The sequence below is a fragment of the Vombatus ursinus genome, unplaced genomic scaffold (genome assembly GCF_900497805.2).
Source record: "Vombatus ursinus unplaced genomic scaffold, bare-nosed wombat genome assembly UNPS02012319.1, whole genome shotgun sequence".
In the NCBI taxonomy this organism is placed as follows: Eukaryota; Metazoa; Chordata; class Mammalia; order Diprotodontia; family Vombatidae; genus Vombatus; species Vombatus ursinus.
In genome coordinates, this window is record NW_020952097.1 from 1,740,025 (window position 1) to 1,756,966 (window position 16,942).

The following is a 16,942-nucleotide window of genomic DNA, read 5'->3' on the forward strand; positions in this document are numbered from 1 at the left end:
TGTGGGTCGATGAGGGTATATGTATAGGTATGCTTGAATCTAATATCTGCATGCATTCAATTGTGTGAGAATGTTTGTGAGGATGTGATAGGGTGGACAGTGTGATGGTGTCTGTGTACATGTGTACATGTGTGCATGTAGCATGTACATGTAGTCGTGGGCCTGTATGTATTTGTAGGTTGGGGGGTGACACCTTCCATCACACATTGCACAGGGGGGTGTTTGGGGTGTTGGGGGCAGGGCTTGCTAAGAGGGGGTGGGGCTAGGGCCTCACGTGGTGATGCCAATGCAGGCTGTGGGGCTCCCACTCCTGCTCAGAGCACTATTTTTAGGACTTTACTGCAGTCAGAGGCTGAGACTACAGAGCCCCTCTTTCCTCCTTCCTTATCCCCCATCTCCCCATGACCAGGTGATGGGGCAGGGTAAAGTAGTCAATATCTTGCAGACAGGTCAGTTTACAGCTGAGAGGATTGGTGTTTAGATAACTGGGCTGGAGTGTCTGATGAGAGTCAAAGGGTAAGTCTGAATGTATAGGGGTACATCCCCAGCTGGTGGTAGTACGGAAAAGGTGGGTAGTCACTGGGTGAGAGAGTAAGAATAATCATCCATCCAGGAGAAAGTTTAAGGGATTGAGTATCAGTGTCCAGATGGGGTTTGGGGGAGAAAGGATTGTGGATAGAGATGTTTCTGAGTGATGAGGTTAGTGTTATTCCCCTGACTAATCCTTCCCTTCCACCTTTCAGCTGGTGGCCATGTCCGGGGAAGGCCCAGAACCTCGAGGTTCTGGGGATGACAGCTCCAGTGGGGGCAGCAACTCCCCCAGCCCTGGAGATACTCTGCCCTGGAACCTTGGGAAAACTCAAAGGAGCCGCCGAAGTGGAGGAGGCTCTACTGGTAATGGCGGTGTCCTGGACCCTGCTGAGCGGGCAGTCATCAGAATTGCAGGTACAGAGAGAGCTGGGGACACGGTTGCATTTCTAGTACTGGGGTATCTGTGGTTACCCTACCATTAGGGTTTGTCTAAGGATCATTTCATTACAGATATGAGAGTGTTTGGAGAGGCACAGGGATGTCTTGGGTCATCTCATCAGAAGTGCTGGGCTGTTGGGTTATTCTATCAGAAGTATAGGGGAATCATTTTGTCACAGGTATAGGGGTGCCATTACAGTGTATGGGGCAATCTGGGAGATCATCTCATCATAGGTTTAAGGGTCCTTGAAGTCATCCCATCACAGTTTTGGGTGTATCTGGGGCTGTCCTATCACAGGTAGTGATGTGAAAGAGTAAGAGGGATGATGGCAGGGATGGGCCTATTTATTGTAGGTATGGGGCCAGAGGGCAGAAGTAGAGGGACCTCATCATCCTTGGTAGATACAGTTAGGGGAAGTGGCATTGTATAGCACAAAGAGTCCTGTATTTTAAATCAGGACACTTGGGTTCAAACCCTAGCTCTAACACTTAAGAGCTGTATGAGCCTTGGCAAATGGCTTCATCCCTCAGCCTCAGTTTCCCATCTGAAAAATTTTTGTTATCTGTATAATAGGGGTAACACCTCATTCATTCAATTCAACAAGCATTTATTAAGTGCCTAGTGTATAGAACTCATTCTCTTCCTCAAACCTACCCTTCTTTTGAACTTCCCTGTTACTATTGAGTAATATTACCTATTACCACCATCCTTCAAGTCACCCATGTTTGGATCTTCAATGTCATCCTTGGTTCCTCACTCACTCACCACCCCCTCCCCCCATATCCATTCAGATGCCAAATAATGTAATTTCTTTTTTTTTTTCTTTTGGCTAGGCAATGGGGTTAAGTGACTTGCCCAGGGTCACACAGCTAGTAAGTGTTATGTGTCTGAGGCTGGATTTGAACTCAGGTCCTCCTGACTCCTAGGCTGGAGCTCTATCCACCGTGCCACCTAGGTGCCCCCAAATAATGGAATTTCTACATTTACAGCATCTTTCACATGTATTCCCTCCTGTCACTCACAATTTGACATTTACATCTTTTCTCCACCTGGACCCTTCCTACCTAACCAGTTTTCTTACACATTACCCTCCTCATGCTCTGAGATCCAGCCATATTTGCCTACTGTATTTTCCACACACACAATATTCCATATCTTTGCACTGGCTCTCCCTCATGAGTAGAATGTACCTTCTCCTCACTTCTGCCTCTTGGAGTTCCTGATTTCCTTCGAGACTCAGCTCAGGCACCTCCTTCTATATGACATCTTTCCTGATCCCTTCAGCTGTGAGTGCTCCCTCCACATTGAATTCATTATGTGTGTGCATGAATATGTATTCAGCACACACACACACACACACACACACACACACAGTCTAATTGGTGCATTGGATAGAACACTGGACCTGGAGTCAGGAAGATCTCAATTCAAATCCAGCCTTAGATATTTACTAGCTTTGTGAACCTGGGTAAGTCACTTAATCTCTGTTTGCCTCAATCTCCTCAATTGTAAAATGTGGAAAATCATAGCAACCTACCTTCTAGGGTTATTGTGAGGATCAAATAAGATAATATTTATAAAGTGCTTTGCAAAATTTAAAGTTTATGTGCCTATACAAGCTGTCCCATTAGAACATAAGCTCCTTGAGAAGAGGCACTATTGACCTTTTGTCTTTATGTCTCCCACACAAAGCTCACAACTTTTCATGTACCAGTCCATTGCTTATTGATTGACTGCTAAGGGCTGGGAGATAGGAAGACAGAAAATCCCAGCCCTGAAGAAGCTTACATTCTACCAAGGGGGATTCAATGTGTTGTTGTTGTCATATCTGACTTTTTGTGATCCCATTATGGGGTTTTCTTGGCAAGGACACTGGAGAGGTTTGCTATTTCCTACTCCAGCTCATTTTGCAGATGAGGAACTGAAGCAAACAGGGATAAGTGACTTGCTGAGGGTCACACAGCTAATAAGTGTCTGAGGCCAGATTTGAACTCAGGAAGATGAGGCTTTCTGACTTCAAGTCCAGCACTCTATGCACTGTACCACCTAGGATTCAACATACATATATACATATAAATAAATACCAAATACATACACAGTAAATACAAAGTCATTTCCCAGGAGTAGGAAAAGCATTAACAACTTGGGGGATCAGGGAAGGCCTCCACTAGAAAGTGACACCTGAGCTGAGACTTTGAGGAAGCTAGTGGCTCCAAGAGACAAAGCGGGGAGGGTGTCCTGTAGGGAAAAAACCTTGGTAAAACTTTCTAGAGAAGGTGCGAATATAATTGGGGAAACTTTTTGAGGGGGCCTGGACCCCAAATTCTTTCATGGGATTTGTGGGGCCATGTTAGAACTAGGATTTATTTGGGAGCTAGGCACCTTACCAAAGTGAAAGTCTTGAATTTTATTCCTTCAAAGGAAGGAGTAGGTCACTGACCTGGTATCAGGGGTCATTCAATCAGCAGGTTTACTAGTAAGAGAGAGGAGAAAGGAGGAAAACTGGGTCACCTAAGACTAGACTAGGTAGGAGTACGGTCTTAGTCTTGGCTTAGCCAGGCCCTATTTCCTCAGAGACTGCAGAGCATGTATAGAGAGACTTGGGTCCTGGTTAGGGGAGTGGCGAGGGTCTCATATGGCTGGTGAGGATGAAGGGGGAAGGTCAGGAGGGGAGGAGTCAACAGGGGAAGGATTGCCAGGAAGTCTGGAAGTCCCCAATCTCTCTCCCCGCCTACCCCCACCCCCTCCAGGGAAAAGAGATCAGCTCTTCACCCTTTCCTTTCTGGAACCCAGGAATCCTGAGTCCCAACGCAGTCACTCCTGAGCAATGAAGCAAAGGAATTAGGAGCAGGGTGGGCAGAATTTCCTGTCTGGGGGTCCGGTCGGTGTTAGGGGCCTGGGTCAACTTGTCCGGTGTCCGGTGTCTGCCCCGCCCCGCCCCCTGCTCTGCCTACCTCCCCCCCACCCCCAGCTCGTAGGGCATCCTGGGTGCCGGGGGCGGAGCTCGGGGGCGGAATCCCCCCCCTCCCCTAGTGACACCGAGTCCCCTCCCTCGCTGCCTCAAGCGGCTCCTTTAAGAGACTGAACGGGCTGGGCTAAGGGACAGAGCCTGGCCGGTTTGGGGCCGAGCGGTGCAGGACAGTGAGATCGTCCTCCTCCTCCACCTCACTTAGTCCCATCCCGCCATGGCGAACTACGGGCTGCCCCCCCAGCCAGAGGAGCAAGACTTCATCCAGGCCTATGAGGAGGTGCGGGAGAGGTACAAAGGTAGGGCTGGACACTTGGACCCCTGCGGACACGCCCCTTCAAACAGTCTGATTACCCTGGCACACTGACCCTCCTGGACCAACTTGACATCCAGACCCTTCCATACGGACTGACCACCCAGACATCCTGACCCTTCTGGACAACATGACCACCCTGGCATGCAGACCCTTTAGGACAAACTGATCACGCTGACCCGGCTGGATTACCTTGATACCCTGACCCTTCCGGACAGATTGACTACTCTGGCACACTGACCCTCGTGGACCTCACCGAGAGACATTCGGTCACACGCTAGGCAGACTGAGGAGGTTGGAATGAGCCCTTACTCTAACCCCCAGGGCAGACTGACTATTTGGGCCATACTGAGCGCCCCAATGTGCAGATCACTCAGGACACACTGAACGTATAGTGAGGGTCACCCTCACGGACACACGGACCCTAAGAATGGACAGTGACCAGCGGGGACACTCAGAATAGGCTGACCCTCATGGACAGTAAGCCTTCTCCCCAGATACAGGGACCGTCCTAGACATGCTTATTGCTTGGTCACACTGATCAGCCTCCCATGCCCCTTGAAGTTCGTTAGCCCTAACCAAGAAACCGGGAGCTCCGGGCCTGGCGGCCCTGCGCGCCAGAGAAGGGAAAGCAGAAGACTATAGAGGGCTTGGCTCCGCGCAGCAGGTCATTCCCATAATAGGACATAGGAGCGCCGCAGCCAGGCAGGGGGGTGGGGAAGGGGTGCCGTCGGAGCGCGGAGGAAGCGGGGGACGAGTCGGGGTCCGGACCTGGCAGCCAGGACCTCCTGAAGTCCAGACCACCGACTCGGGCTCGGGGTTCGGTGCCTGTACTGCCTGTCCAGCCGCAGACACGTGGGACACAGGCCGGGGGGCGGGGTCATGGCCAGACCAAGCAGGGAGCTGGGGGAGGGGGTAGGGGGGCGGCATCTCTTGCTGAAAACTGGGGGAGTTCCGGGACCCTTAGTCCCTTCGAGGGTCGAGGCCAGGGGAACATTGGTGGGAGGAGGGGGGCGGAGGTCTCTGAGCTGTCCAGTTGCCTGCCTGCTTTGGACCGGCACCCTGGCGGCGCTCCATCCTCCTCCTTTCCTCCCTCCTACTTTCCCACCCTCCGGGTGTGTGCGCGTAGCTCACATAGTTACTGTCTCTGCTCACCTCCCAAACTAGCTCCTGTCCTTCCCGTCCCCGGCCTGGCCCTGCTCAGCACCCCTTGGCCCCCTTCCCCCACTTCGTGATGACTACCCCCGCCTCCCCCGCACCTGCTCCCTCTTTCCATTTTCCCCCCATCCCTGCGCCTTCTCAGGGGCTTAATACACATTTTATTGAATCGCACTGACTCCTCCAACACCACCCTATTTCCTTTCTTCCATGCCACCTCTAGCTCTCCAAGAAGCTGGTCCCCCTCCCGATCCCCCTCCCCCCAACCCACTGGGGGTTGACCGATATTCCCCTCCTCTTCCCCAAACTCTTCGTATTTTAGCTTCTTTGCTGTGGGTAAGCCCACTATCCCAGCTCTAGTGCCTTTCCTGAGGTAAGGACCTTTGTTTTAATTCAGTTTAGGTCAAAGAGCATTTATTAAGCTCTTACTGTGTAGAAGGCGTTGTGGAGAATACCATGACAAAAAGAAAACAAACCTTAATCTTATGGAGCCTACATTCTACTAGAATGAATACATGTAGCCGGGTAGAGGGGCAGGCTTTGGAATCAGGAAAACCTGGATTGAATCCTGCCTCTGATGTTTATCTACCTTGACCAAGGACAAATCACTTAACTTCTCAGTGCCCTAGGAAGCTCTCTTAAACCTAAGTGATAAGATCTCAGATTTAGACTAACACAAAGTCATAAATCGCAGAGTTTGAAAAGCTCTAGATGTGGTACAGTAGATAGAGCACTGGGCTTGTAATGAGGAATACTCATTGTCATGAGTTCAAATCCTGCCTCAGATACTTACTAGCTGTGTGATCCTGGATTGGCCACAACCTGGTTTGCCTCAGTTTCCTCATCTGTAAAATGAGCTGGAGAAGGCAAGGGCAAGCTATTCCAGTATCTTTGCCAAGAAAACCCCAAATGACATCACGAAGAGTTGGACAGGACTTAACAAAAGAAATCACCTGGTCTGAGTAGTTCCGGACCTCATCAAGTATGCATACCCCATTTTAAAATAAAACAATTTCACAGATCCACCTCCATATGATCATAGTATCATTTGTTGGCTAAGGAAATATGTGAGGAAAAGCTACTAGGAATTTAAGTATGTTATTAAATGAATTTATGTTATTCATTGCTGCAAAAACATATATGAGAAAGGTAGTAACACATATTCAGGATATTAGGAGCAGGAAGGTAGTGCAATGGATAGAGTATTAGGCCTGGAGTCAAGAAGACTTGAGTTCAAATACGGCCTCAAATGCTTGCTAGCTATGTGACCCTTCGTAAATCATTTAACCACTGTTTGCCTCAGTTTCCTCTATTATAAATGGGGATAATAACAGTACTTACATCACAGGGTTGTTGTGAGGATGAAATAAGATAATAAGTGCAGTGTGCTTAGCACAGTGCTATATGAATGTTAGCTATTATTATTATGTTTAGTTATAAAAGGTATGTTTATTATGCTGAATGACTTAATGACATAGGCCCCTGAAATCGCTCCATCCCCAAAACCCACAGGATGCAAATCAGTTGATCAAGTTCCAACCCCTCAGTTTTTACAGATGAGGAAACTGAGCCTCAGAATGGGCACACAGCTAGTAAGTCATAGAGGCAGTACTTAAAACCCAGATCTTTTGATCTTATGCTCAGTATTCTCCTGAAACTGCCATCTCAAATAATCTATTATTAATTGCCCAGTGCAGTGGCATTTTCTCACTCATCCTCCTTGACATTTCGGCTGCATTTGACTCTGTTGACCACCCCCTCTTCCTAGATGAGCTCTCCCCTCATTCCCTTTTGAGATGCCACACCCTTCTGGATTTGGCTTTCTCCCTCTTCTTTCTCCTGCTCCCACTCAAGTGAAAGCATTCTCCCAAGGCTAGGTGCTTTGCCCTCTTCTCTTTTATAGTACTCCGTCAGAGATCTCCCACAGCTTCAACTACCTACCACCTCTCCAAATGACCCTAAATCCATCTTTCTAGCCTCCATTTCTCTTCTGAGCTGTGGATATAAATTTCCAACTGCCTGTTGAAATCTCCTGTGGTTTCTCAGACACAATGGGTCCCGAACTGAGTCAGTGTCTCTCTTCCTGAATCTACCCCTCTTTCTGACTTCACTGCCACTGTCTGTGGCACCACCATTCATCCAGTCTCCCTTATTCCAAATTTCCAAGTTATTTCTCATTTTTTCTCGCCCTCACCACTCCTATCAAATCAATGACTAAGTCCTGCTAATTCTACCTTTGCAGCATCTCCCAAGCCCACCCTCTCCTTATTCCCACTGATGACACTCTGTACAGGATTTCTTGACATCTTATTTGGATGCTTGCCCTAGCCTCCTAATGGGTCTTTTTGCCTCCACTTTCTGCATTTTCCATTCCATCTTTCGTATTGCCACCAGACTTATTAACCTTAGCATCAGGGGACTTAGAACTAGCAAGAACTTTGGAGATTTCATTTACACAGAGGAGGAAACAGAGGTCCAAGGATGTTAAATGTCTTCCGGAGGATCATACTGTCGTAGGGTCAGAATCCAGCCTCTTTGACTCCAAATCCTATGCTATTTCTACCATACCACTCTGCAACATAAATCTGGTCCAATCATTCTGTTTCAAAGTCTTCTTCTTCAGTGGCCCCTAATGTTCAAGCTTTTCTACCTGGCATTCAAAGCCCTATCCAACCTCGTGCCAGTTTCCCTGTCTAGGGTTTATCTGGAGCTATTTTGCTCTCTGCATTCTATTAATTGTCTAGCTAAACCCAACAACTCTTTGTCCTCCTCCCCTGGTCTTCTTCTTGGCCCCCCCCCCCCCAAGAGCTTTCCTGGTTCTGCCTTTTGTTTGTATGATTCCTTGGGCCTGGAATGTCCTCCCTCCCCTTCCTTGCCTGGGATTCCAACCCAGCCTTTAAAGGCCAACTCAAGTGTACCTTCTCCTTGAAATCTTCCCTGAACCTCCCAGTTGGTAATGACCTTTCTTCCGTGAACCTCCTTTAGCCTTCTGCTTGTATCTCTCTAAGTCGCTTATCAGGCAGTGTTGTGTCTCATGCCTCTGAATCCCAGCAGAGCAAGGATCCTGGTTCACTGAAACTTTGTAACCTCCCCCATGCTCAGCAGAATGCTCTGTACACAGGAGGCATTTAATAAATGTTTGTTGAACTGAATTGACTGGAATTCACAGTCTGGTAAAGGGGTTGAAAGATGTATACTAGTGTAAAATAAATGCAGTACAGCAGGGGCACAGTATGGCATGGGGGATAGGGAGCTGGCCTTGAACCTCTGCCGAGTACTTTCCATGGAACCCTGGGCAAATCCTTGGGTTTCTCAGGGCCCCAGGAAAACCAAGACTTTATGTTTTAGAATAGGTTGAGACCTGTGTTGGTGGAACTCCCTGGAGCTCTGGCCCCTGACAGAATTACAGGTCTCGATCAGCACCCCCTCCCCACCAAGAAAAAGGTGCAATGTAGAGAAGGATACGAGCTTAGTGTTTGAGGAGGTTCATTACAGCCTACTGGATCCTCCCCGGGCCAAGCCAGCCAGCACTAAGATTCTTGCACTCAGCTCTGTGTCTCCAAGGTTTTCTGGCTTTGAGGGTGATGGTGTTACGGGCAGAACAGAAGGCAGTCAAGGTCTCTGAGTGGCCCCCTGGCCCTTGCCCATGGACAGAAGCATCTCTTGCTGAACCACCTTATTATCTCCAGCACACTCCTTGTGCAATGCCTATCTGGGCTACCCAGTCCAGCCCTGAGTGCTCCAGGGATTCTCTCCCCCTAGTCCTACTCCAGGCCCCAAAGCCTGTATTTGGTACCTGCCTCTTGACTTTCCCTGGATGCAGTGACCATTCCCTAATTGGTCTTAAACCAACTGCCCCTCAGTTAATGCTGGGACTGATCTCAGATAATGAAGTGTGAATGGCTCCTGGTCCCTAGTCTCCAGGTAATGATGATAATGATGATAAGCATGTATAGTTCTGCAAAGCACTTTACAAATATTTTCGCATTTAATCCTCACAGAAACGCCAGGATGAGAGTGCTATTATTATCCCCATTTTACAGATGAAGAAACTGAGCTGGGGTGACTTGCCCAGGGTCACATAGCTAGGAACCATCTGAGACTGGATTTGAACTTGGGTCTTCCTGAGTTTAGGCCCAGTGCTCTGTCTACTGTGCCACCAAGGACAGGTGGAACTGGGGAATTTGAAAGAGTCCTCAACTAAACAACAAATCAATGGAAACTTCTCTTGATGTGTCTAGTCAATGAAGCAAACGTTTATTAAGCACTCGCTGTGTGCCAAGCACTGCTCTAGGGGCAAGGGTATACAAAATAAAAGTGGACTAGTCTCTATATTCTAGGAGCTTAAGTCCTCTGGTGATAGGGAGACAATGTATATGTATATGAGTATATGTAAAGCAATATGCAGGATAAATTCAAGATAATTTTGTGGGGAGGGTACTAGCAGCTGGGATGGGGGAGTAGATCATAAAAGGCCTTAGGCAGAAGATGGTCTTTGAGCTGGGCTTTAAAGGATACTGGGGGGTTGAAGAGAGAGTGCATTGGAAGTGGAGGACAGCTGATGCAAAGGCTCGATGGCCAGAGAGGCAAGCTAAGCTCAGGCCTGGGGAGAGGAAGGGACAAAAGATCAGGACCCTGCTCAGCCTTGCCCTCCCCACACTGCCCTGCCCTCCTTGTTAGGAAATCTCCACTCAGCTCATGTCACTCAGTTCAGCTCAATTCCTCATTATCAAAGGAGTTACTTAGTGGGCCAGCCCCTTCATTTTCCACATTGGAAAACTGAGGACTTGAGGCAGGCAGCTAGTGGCACAGCAGATAGAGGGCCAGTCCTGGAGTCAGAAAGACCTGAGTTCAAATGCGGCCTCTGGCACTTACTAGCTGTGTGACCCTGGGAAGTGATTTAACCTCTCTGCCTTGGTTTCCTTAACTGTAAAATAATAGCTTTCATCTAGGCTTCACGTAATTGGACAATATTTGTTAAGCGTTTAGCACAGTGCATTAATAAATGCTTCTTGCTCATTTCTTTGAGTCAAGGTCAGAGAAGTAGGAAGTAGCAGAAAGTAGATTTACATCCCCAGTCCAGGGTTTTTCCCACTGTATTTCATAGCCTGTTCGTTTCAGGTACCTGCTATATCCAAGGCACTGTGCTTGACATCAGGGATATAAATATAAAATGTGCCATAAACTGTCCTCTAGGAGATTATAGTCTAACAGGAAGGTAAGACATGGATACAAATAATTATAGGTTGGAAGGTATTAAGTGTATCAAATGAAATAATATTTGTGAAGTGTTTAGCACAGTGCCTGGCACATAGTAGGCTCTTAATAATGTTGTTCCCTTCTCCTCCATTTCCGCCTGCTCCCCCCTTAGAAACTTGGCCTGGTGAATAGAGTGCTGAATTTGGAGTCAGGAAGACCTCATGCCTTAAGTACTGCCTGACTCAGTTTCCTCATCTGTAAAATGGGGGTAATAAAAGCACCTACTTCTCAGCATTGTTGTAAAAATGTAAGGCGCTCCACAAATATTAAAGTGGTGTATAAATGCTGGCTATGATTATTAGACTTTTTCTGCTTGACCTTGGTGTTATAGGGAGAGTGCTACATTTGGATCCTGGAAAGGGTTTCAAATCTGGATTGTACTTGATTTCTATTGATGTGAGCGTGGGCAAGCCCTTTCTGGCTGGGCAAGGTTGAGGAAATGCAGCAGGAAAGAAATAACACCTGAGATGGAGTCACTTTCTTTGTAGGAAGGGAAGATTTTCCACCAGCAGAAATAAGGAGGAAGTACATTCCAGTTACAGGTGAATGCCCTGGGGTGGGGGGAGGATAATACTAGGTCAGAGATCTAGGGATGGAACCCTAAAGTTAGAAGGCACCTTAATGGTCATACTCCTCCCTCTCATTTTCTAAATGAGGGAATGGAGGCCCAAGGAGAAGTAACTTGCCCAGGGTCACATAGACAATAAATGACTGAGCCAGGATTTGAACCCAAGGCCTCTGTCTCCAAAACCAGTATCCTTGCCATGTACCTCACTATCAAGGGCCAATGATTGACTCTAGGCTGGCTGAAAAATAAAGAATGGAAAGGAAAGTAGTAGTAATAACCACAGCAATAATTTATGTAGAGCCTACTATGTGCCAGGCATTTTGCTAAGTGCTTTACAAATACTGTATTATCTCATTGCTTCTCACAATAACACTGTGAGGTAGTTACTATTATTATCCATGTTTTATAGGTGAGGAAAAACTGAGGAAAACAGAGGTTAAGTAACTTGCCCAGGGTCATACAGCTAATAAGTGTCTAAGGCCAGATCTGAACTCAACTTTTCCTGATTCCAGGCCTGGCACTCTATGCACTGTGCCACCTAGCTGCCCCTCCCCTTACGTAATGAGTAGTAGTAATAGTAGCCAGCATTCATATAGCACTTTAAATTTTGCCAAACATTCTACATGTTAACTTGTTTAATCCTTACAGCAACTTTGGGAGATAGGTGCCATTGTGGTTCAGTTATTTCAGTCATGTCTGACTCTTCATGATCGCATTTGGGGTTTCCTTGGTAAAGATACTGGAGTAGTTTGTCATTTTCTTCTCCACCTCATTTTACAGATGAGGAAACTGAGGCAAACAGAGTTAAGTGACTTGCCCAGGGTCACACAGCTAGTAAGTGTCTGAAGCAGGATTTGAACTCAGGTCCTCCTGACGCCAGGCCCTGAGTTCTATCCACTGTGCCATCTAGCTGCCCTTGTGTATTATTAGTATCCCAATTTTACAGATGAGGAAACTGAGGCCGAGAGATGTTAAGTGACTTGCTCTGGTAGGATAGAACTTGGTGAGACAGAGTTAGTATGTGTCTGAGGCAGGATTTGAATTCAGGTCTTCATGATTTAAAGTGCAAAGCTCTAGCCACTTCAGATATAGTATCAGATAAAGCTAGAAGGGTGGTTTTGAGGCAGATTGTGGAGTTTCTATCTTATCTACTTTAGGCAACAGCAGCCACTGACAGTGTCTGAGTAGGTCAATGCCTTAGAACTAGTATGCAAGGCAGAATGAAAGGGGGAGAGATTTAGAGTTGGGAGATCAGTTAGGAGGGTGGTCCAAGCCCAAGAAAGGAGCTCTCGAACCAGGTGCATTATAATAGGAATTGAGAGAAAGGGAACAAATGACATTATAGAGATAGCTTCTACAGGACTTGGCTGGTAGGCCATGAAGATGGGGGTGAGGAGCAAAGGTCAAAGGGACTCCAAGGCTTTGGGTCTGAGTGGCTGGACAGAGAGTAAAAAGAAAAAAAGGAAGTTGGCAGGACACTCAGGTTTAGGGAGGAAACTGAGAATCTGGAGCTGGAGATTTTGATTCAATTCTATAAACATTTTTCTTTTATTTAGTATTTTATTTTCCCCCAGTTACATGTAAAAACAATTTTTAACCTTCATTTTTGAAACTTTGAGTTCCAAATTCTCTCCCTTCCTCCCTCCCCACCTCACCCCCCTTATTGAGAAGGCAAGCAATTTGGTATAGGTTATACATGTTCTACAAACATTTATTAAGCACTGACTGCATTCAGAGTGCTAGATAAGGTACTGGGAGAGATGCAAGGTTAAATACACAAACACAGATAACAACCAGTCAGAATAGTGCAATGCAAGATGTAGATTTCAGAATTGCAAAACTAAATGTTATATGAAATCCATGTTACTATCTGAGGAGATCATGAAAGGCTCCATGAAAAAGGAAGTAATTGAATTGCGTTTTAAAGAATGGTAGGAACTTGATAGGTTTAGAGGGGAAAAGGAAGGATGTCTTTTGGATTGTAATGTCCTTGAGGGCAGGGCCTCTGTATCATTTACCTTTGTATCCCTAGCACCTAGCTTAGTGCCCTGCATATACAGATTTTTATCAACTATTGCTGGAATTTGTACTCTGTTGAATTCCAGCCCAGGAAATAGCCTAAAGGTGTGGACATGAGAGAGGGCCAGGCATTGTATGAGCAAATGAGATTTGTCTATAGTCAGCAGGGCTTTTGTGTCATGGGTTTTTTGGGCAGATGAAGCCTGTGGACTCCTCAGAATCATGTTTTTGAGTGCATAAAATATAGAGGATTACAAAGGAAACCAACTGTATCAAAAATACATTTATCAAAATATTTTTTTAGAAATAAGTCCCCAGACCCCTGGTTATGAACCGCTGGGTTAAGGGAAGACTTATGAATTAAAAGTAGAAAGGATATTGCTCTGAGATCAAAAAGGGGGATAGGAGTAGTCACTCTCTCCATGATTTCACTGATATAGGGAACTCCCGGCTAAGGAAACTCCCTTTACAAATATGAGGCAGCATTTTCTCTGCTGCTTACAGTCTTAGAAAACTGCCTAGAGCAGCATTTTTAAACTCAGAAAGAAACAGGGAGCAGCCTGTTGACTTAGTTTTCAAATGTATTATTATCTATGTTTTATTGTATTTTTATTTATTTTGTTAAATATTTACTAATAACATTTTAATCTGGTTTGGGTAGTCAGTGTTGTTGGGTGCTTGACGCCTCTAACCTAGAATACTGAGACATTAAATGACTTGCCCAGAGCCAGAATGTCAGGGGTGGGACTTGAACCCAGGTCTTCCTGGCTCTGCATTTGGCTTTCCATCTATTATACTATGTTTATAACTCTATTACCCTCTGTATGACCCTAGGCAAGTCACTTAACCTCCTTTGGCCTCAGTTTCCTCATTTGCAAAGTGAGGTTTCGGACTAGATGACCTCTGGGGTGTAGCTCTAGACCCCATGATCTTGTAATGGTGTCAGACTATAGAGGGCCTTGAATGCTGGACAAAGGCGTTCGTACCTTTAGAAGGAGACTTTTGAATGTAGGAGGGACGTGACCAAGTCCATGCATAAAGAAAGTTAGTTTGACAGGGGTAAAAAGAATAGATTTGAGGGAAGAGGACCTTAATAAGGAGGCTATTGCAGTAGTCTGGGGACATGGAACTGTGGACCTGTCCTACAGTGGCAGCGGCAGAAGTAGAGAGGAGGACACAGGTGTAAGAAAGGCCCTGGAGATGGAATAAGCAGGACTTGGGAATGGCTGGAGAGAGAAGAGTCAAAATGAAGCCCAAGGTGTCAAACACGAGATGGCTGAATGGTGCCAACGCTGGTGCTCACATCAAGTCAGAAGAAGTTGGTTTAGGGGGAAAGATCATGAATTTGACTTGGGACATGTTGAGTTTGAGGTGATAGTGGGTGGGATGTCCAGGTAGAAATGCTCAATGGGGAGTTGGAGATGTGGGTCTGAAGTTCCAAAGAGAAGTTGGCGCCGAAGGAAAGGCCAGGGAATTATCGGGATATAGGTGACAGCTGGAGTTGTGGAAATGTCATGAAATGTCTGAAGTAGAGAGAAAAGAGGAGCAGGTCAAGGAGAGATTCTTGGGGAGTTGTTGTTGTTCAGTCGTTTCAGCTGCGTCCTACTCTTCGTGACCCCATTTGGGGTCTTCTTGGGTAAGATACTGGCCTGGTTTGCCGGTTCCTTCTCCAGCTCATTCTACAGATGAGGAAACGGAGGCAAGCAGGGTGAAGTGACTGGTCCAGGGTCACCCAGCTAGTGAGTATCTGAGGCCAGATTTGAACTCAGATTTTCTTGACTCCAGGGCCAGCACTCTATCTACTGTGCCAACTAGCTGCTAGTTTTTGGGCAGCTCCTGTATTAAAGGATTAGGAAGAGGCCTTGGAGCCAGTGAGGCAGTTAGTGACATGGAGGAGTAGCAAAATGGCGCATCTCTGAAGTGCCTGGAAAAGAGAGTACACAGAAGGAAGGGGGTGGTCCAGTGTCCAATCCTGCAAAAAGGTCCAAGAGGGTAAGTACTGAAAAAAGGCCATTGGAAAAGTTGAATAACAATAGTTCAATATCCTGGTTCATATCAAGCTTATTTGATTCCAAGTTCATTCTTACTGTCAGGCTTTGAGGGCCTGAAGGCAGGGCCCCAGTATATGCCTCCTATTTCCCCCAAAAGGCAGCAAAAGAACCACAGTATAGCATCAAAGACTCTCAGAGTTAAAATGGATGTCAAAGGTCACCTGGTGTCACTCAACTCAGAACAACATCACGACATGCAGCCTTTGCCTGTAAGTGCTCAGTGATAAAGTTCAGTTCTGTTCAAGAGCCTGTGTAATACACGGGCCATTGTCCTTGGATTCTTGTTGTTCAGCCGTGTCTGACTCTTTGTAACCCTATTTGGTGTTTTCTTGGCAGAGATACTGGACTGGTATGCCATTTCCTTCTGCAGCTCATTTTGCAGATTAGGAACTAAGGCAAACAGGGTTAAGTGACTTGCCCAGGGACACACAGCTATTGAGTATCTGAGGCTGGATTTGAACTTAGAAAGATGAGTCTTTCTGACTCCAGACCTGGCATTCTATCCACTGCAGTGCCACCTAGTTGTCCCTTGGATCTTAGGGCTACAAATATAAAATGAACCGTGGATTGTCCTCAAGGAGGTCCTGATCAAATAGGAAGATAAAACGTGGACTAAATAGCTTTAGTACAAGTTAGAATATGTTAGACTTGTTGTGCTTGGCCTTGGAAAGAGGGCAGAGTACTTAGAGAAGGGACTGCCCTCTAGAAGCAGCCCATACTATTAAAAAATGTTTTATTGTTACCTTTTGTTTTTTACATCAGTTGTTCTAGATATTCTCTTCCTCTCCCAGCATTTTTTCTCCCTTGTACATTCCAGTTTTAGAGAGCTTTAATTATTAGGAAGTTTCATTTTATGCTGAACTGAAATTTGCATCATGTAACTTACACACACCCACTACTCAATAATAATAACAATGATAAACAAAAACCTCTGAAAGGCCAACCCTCAGTCCATATTTTGAGGGTGGGGAATCAGCAAAGTAAAGGAAAGCCAGTCAGGGTGATGTACTTTGGTGACTTTGTACATCATCATCATCATCATCATCACCATCATCATCATCATCATCATCGCCATCATCATCATCATCATCATCGCCATCATTTTTACATACTTAACACTTATTGTTATTTATATTTACAGAAGATGAGCCTTCATCCCAATACTTTTAAGCAGCTAGATTGAGCAGTGGCTGGAGAGCCAGACTTGGCATCAGGAAGACCTGAGTTCAAATCCTGCCTCAGACACTTATTAGCTTTGTGATCCTAGGCAAGTCACTTAATCTCCTTCAGTCTCAGTTTTCTCATCTATAAAATGGGGTATGATAACTGTACCTACTTCAGTGTTATAAGGGTAAAATGAAATAATCTTTGTAAAGCACTTTGCAAATCTTCCTGTGCTATATAAATGCTCGTTCTTATGAACAAGACATGAATACAAATAACTCCAGTTACAAAAAAACAGTCATTTTGTCCAACTGCACGATAGTCCACAGGTCATTAAACATAAAAGAATTATAGCAGGAGAGGAACTTGTCCCAAGACCAGTTCTGTCTGAACTCTACTGAAAAGATGAGAAGGATGAGATTCAATATAACAATAGCAACAATAATATCTCGTATTTGTATAGTGCTTTATG

The 16,942-nt window shown here is 46.0% G+C and overlaps 1 protein-coding gene across 2 annotated transcripts in view; it reads left to right on the top strand.

The window, feature by feature from the left end:
• The first annotated feature begins 748 nt into the window (after positions 1-748).
• Positions 749-16,942, top strand: part of PLEC (plectin) — a 112,544-nt gene continuing 96,350 nt past the window's right edge. The window contains exon 1 of one of the 2 annotated variants that reach the window (XM_027857743.1): positions 749-945. In XM_027857743.1, coding sequence (XP_027713544.1) covers positions 753-945 — 193 coding nt within the window. In that variant the 5' untranslated portion in view covers positions 749-752. Of the gene's footprint in view, positions 946-4,140; positions 4,238-16,942 lie in introns of those variants that run through there. The other variant, XM_027857747.1, reaches the window with a different exon arrangement.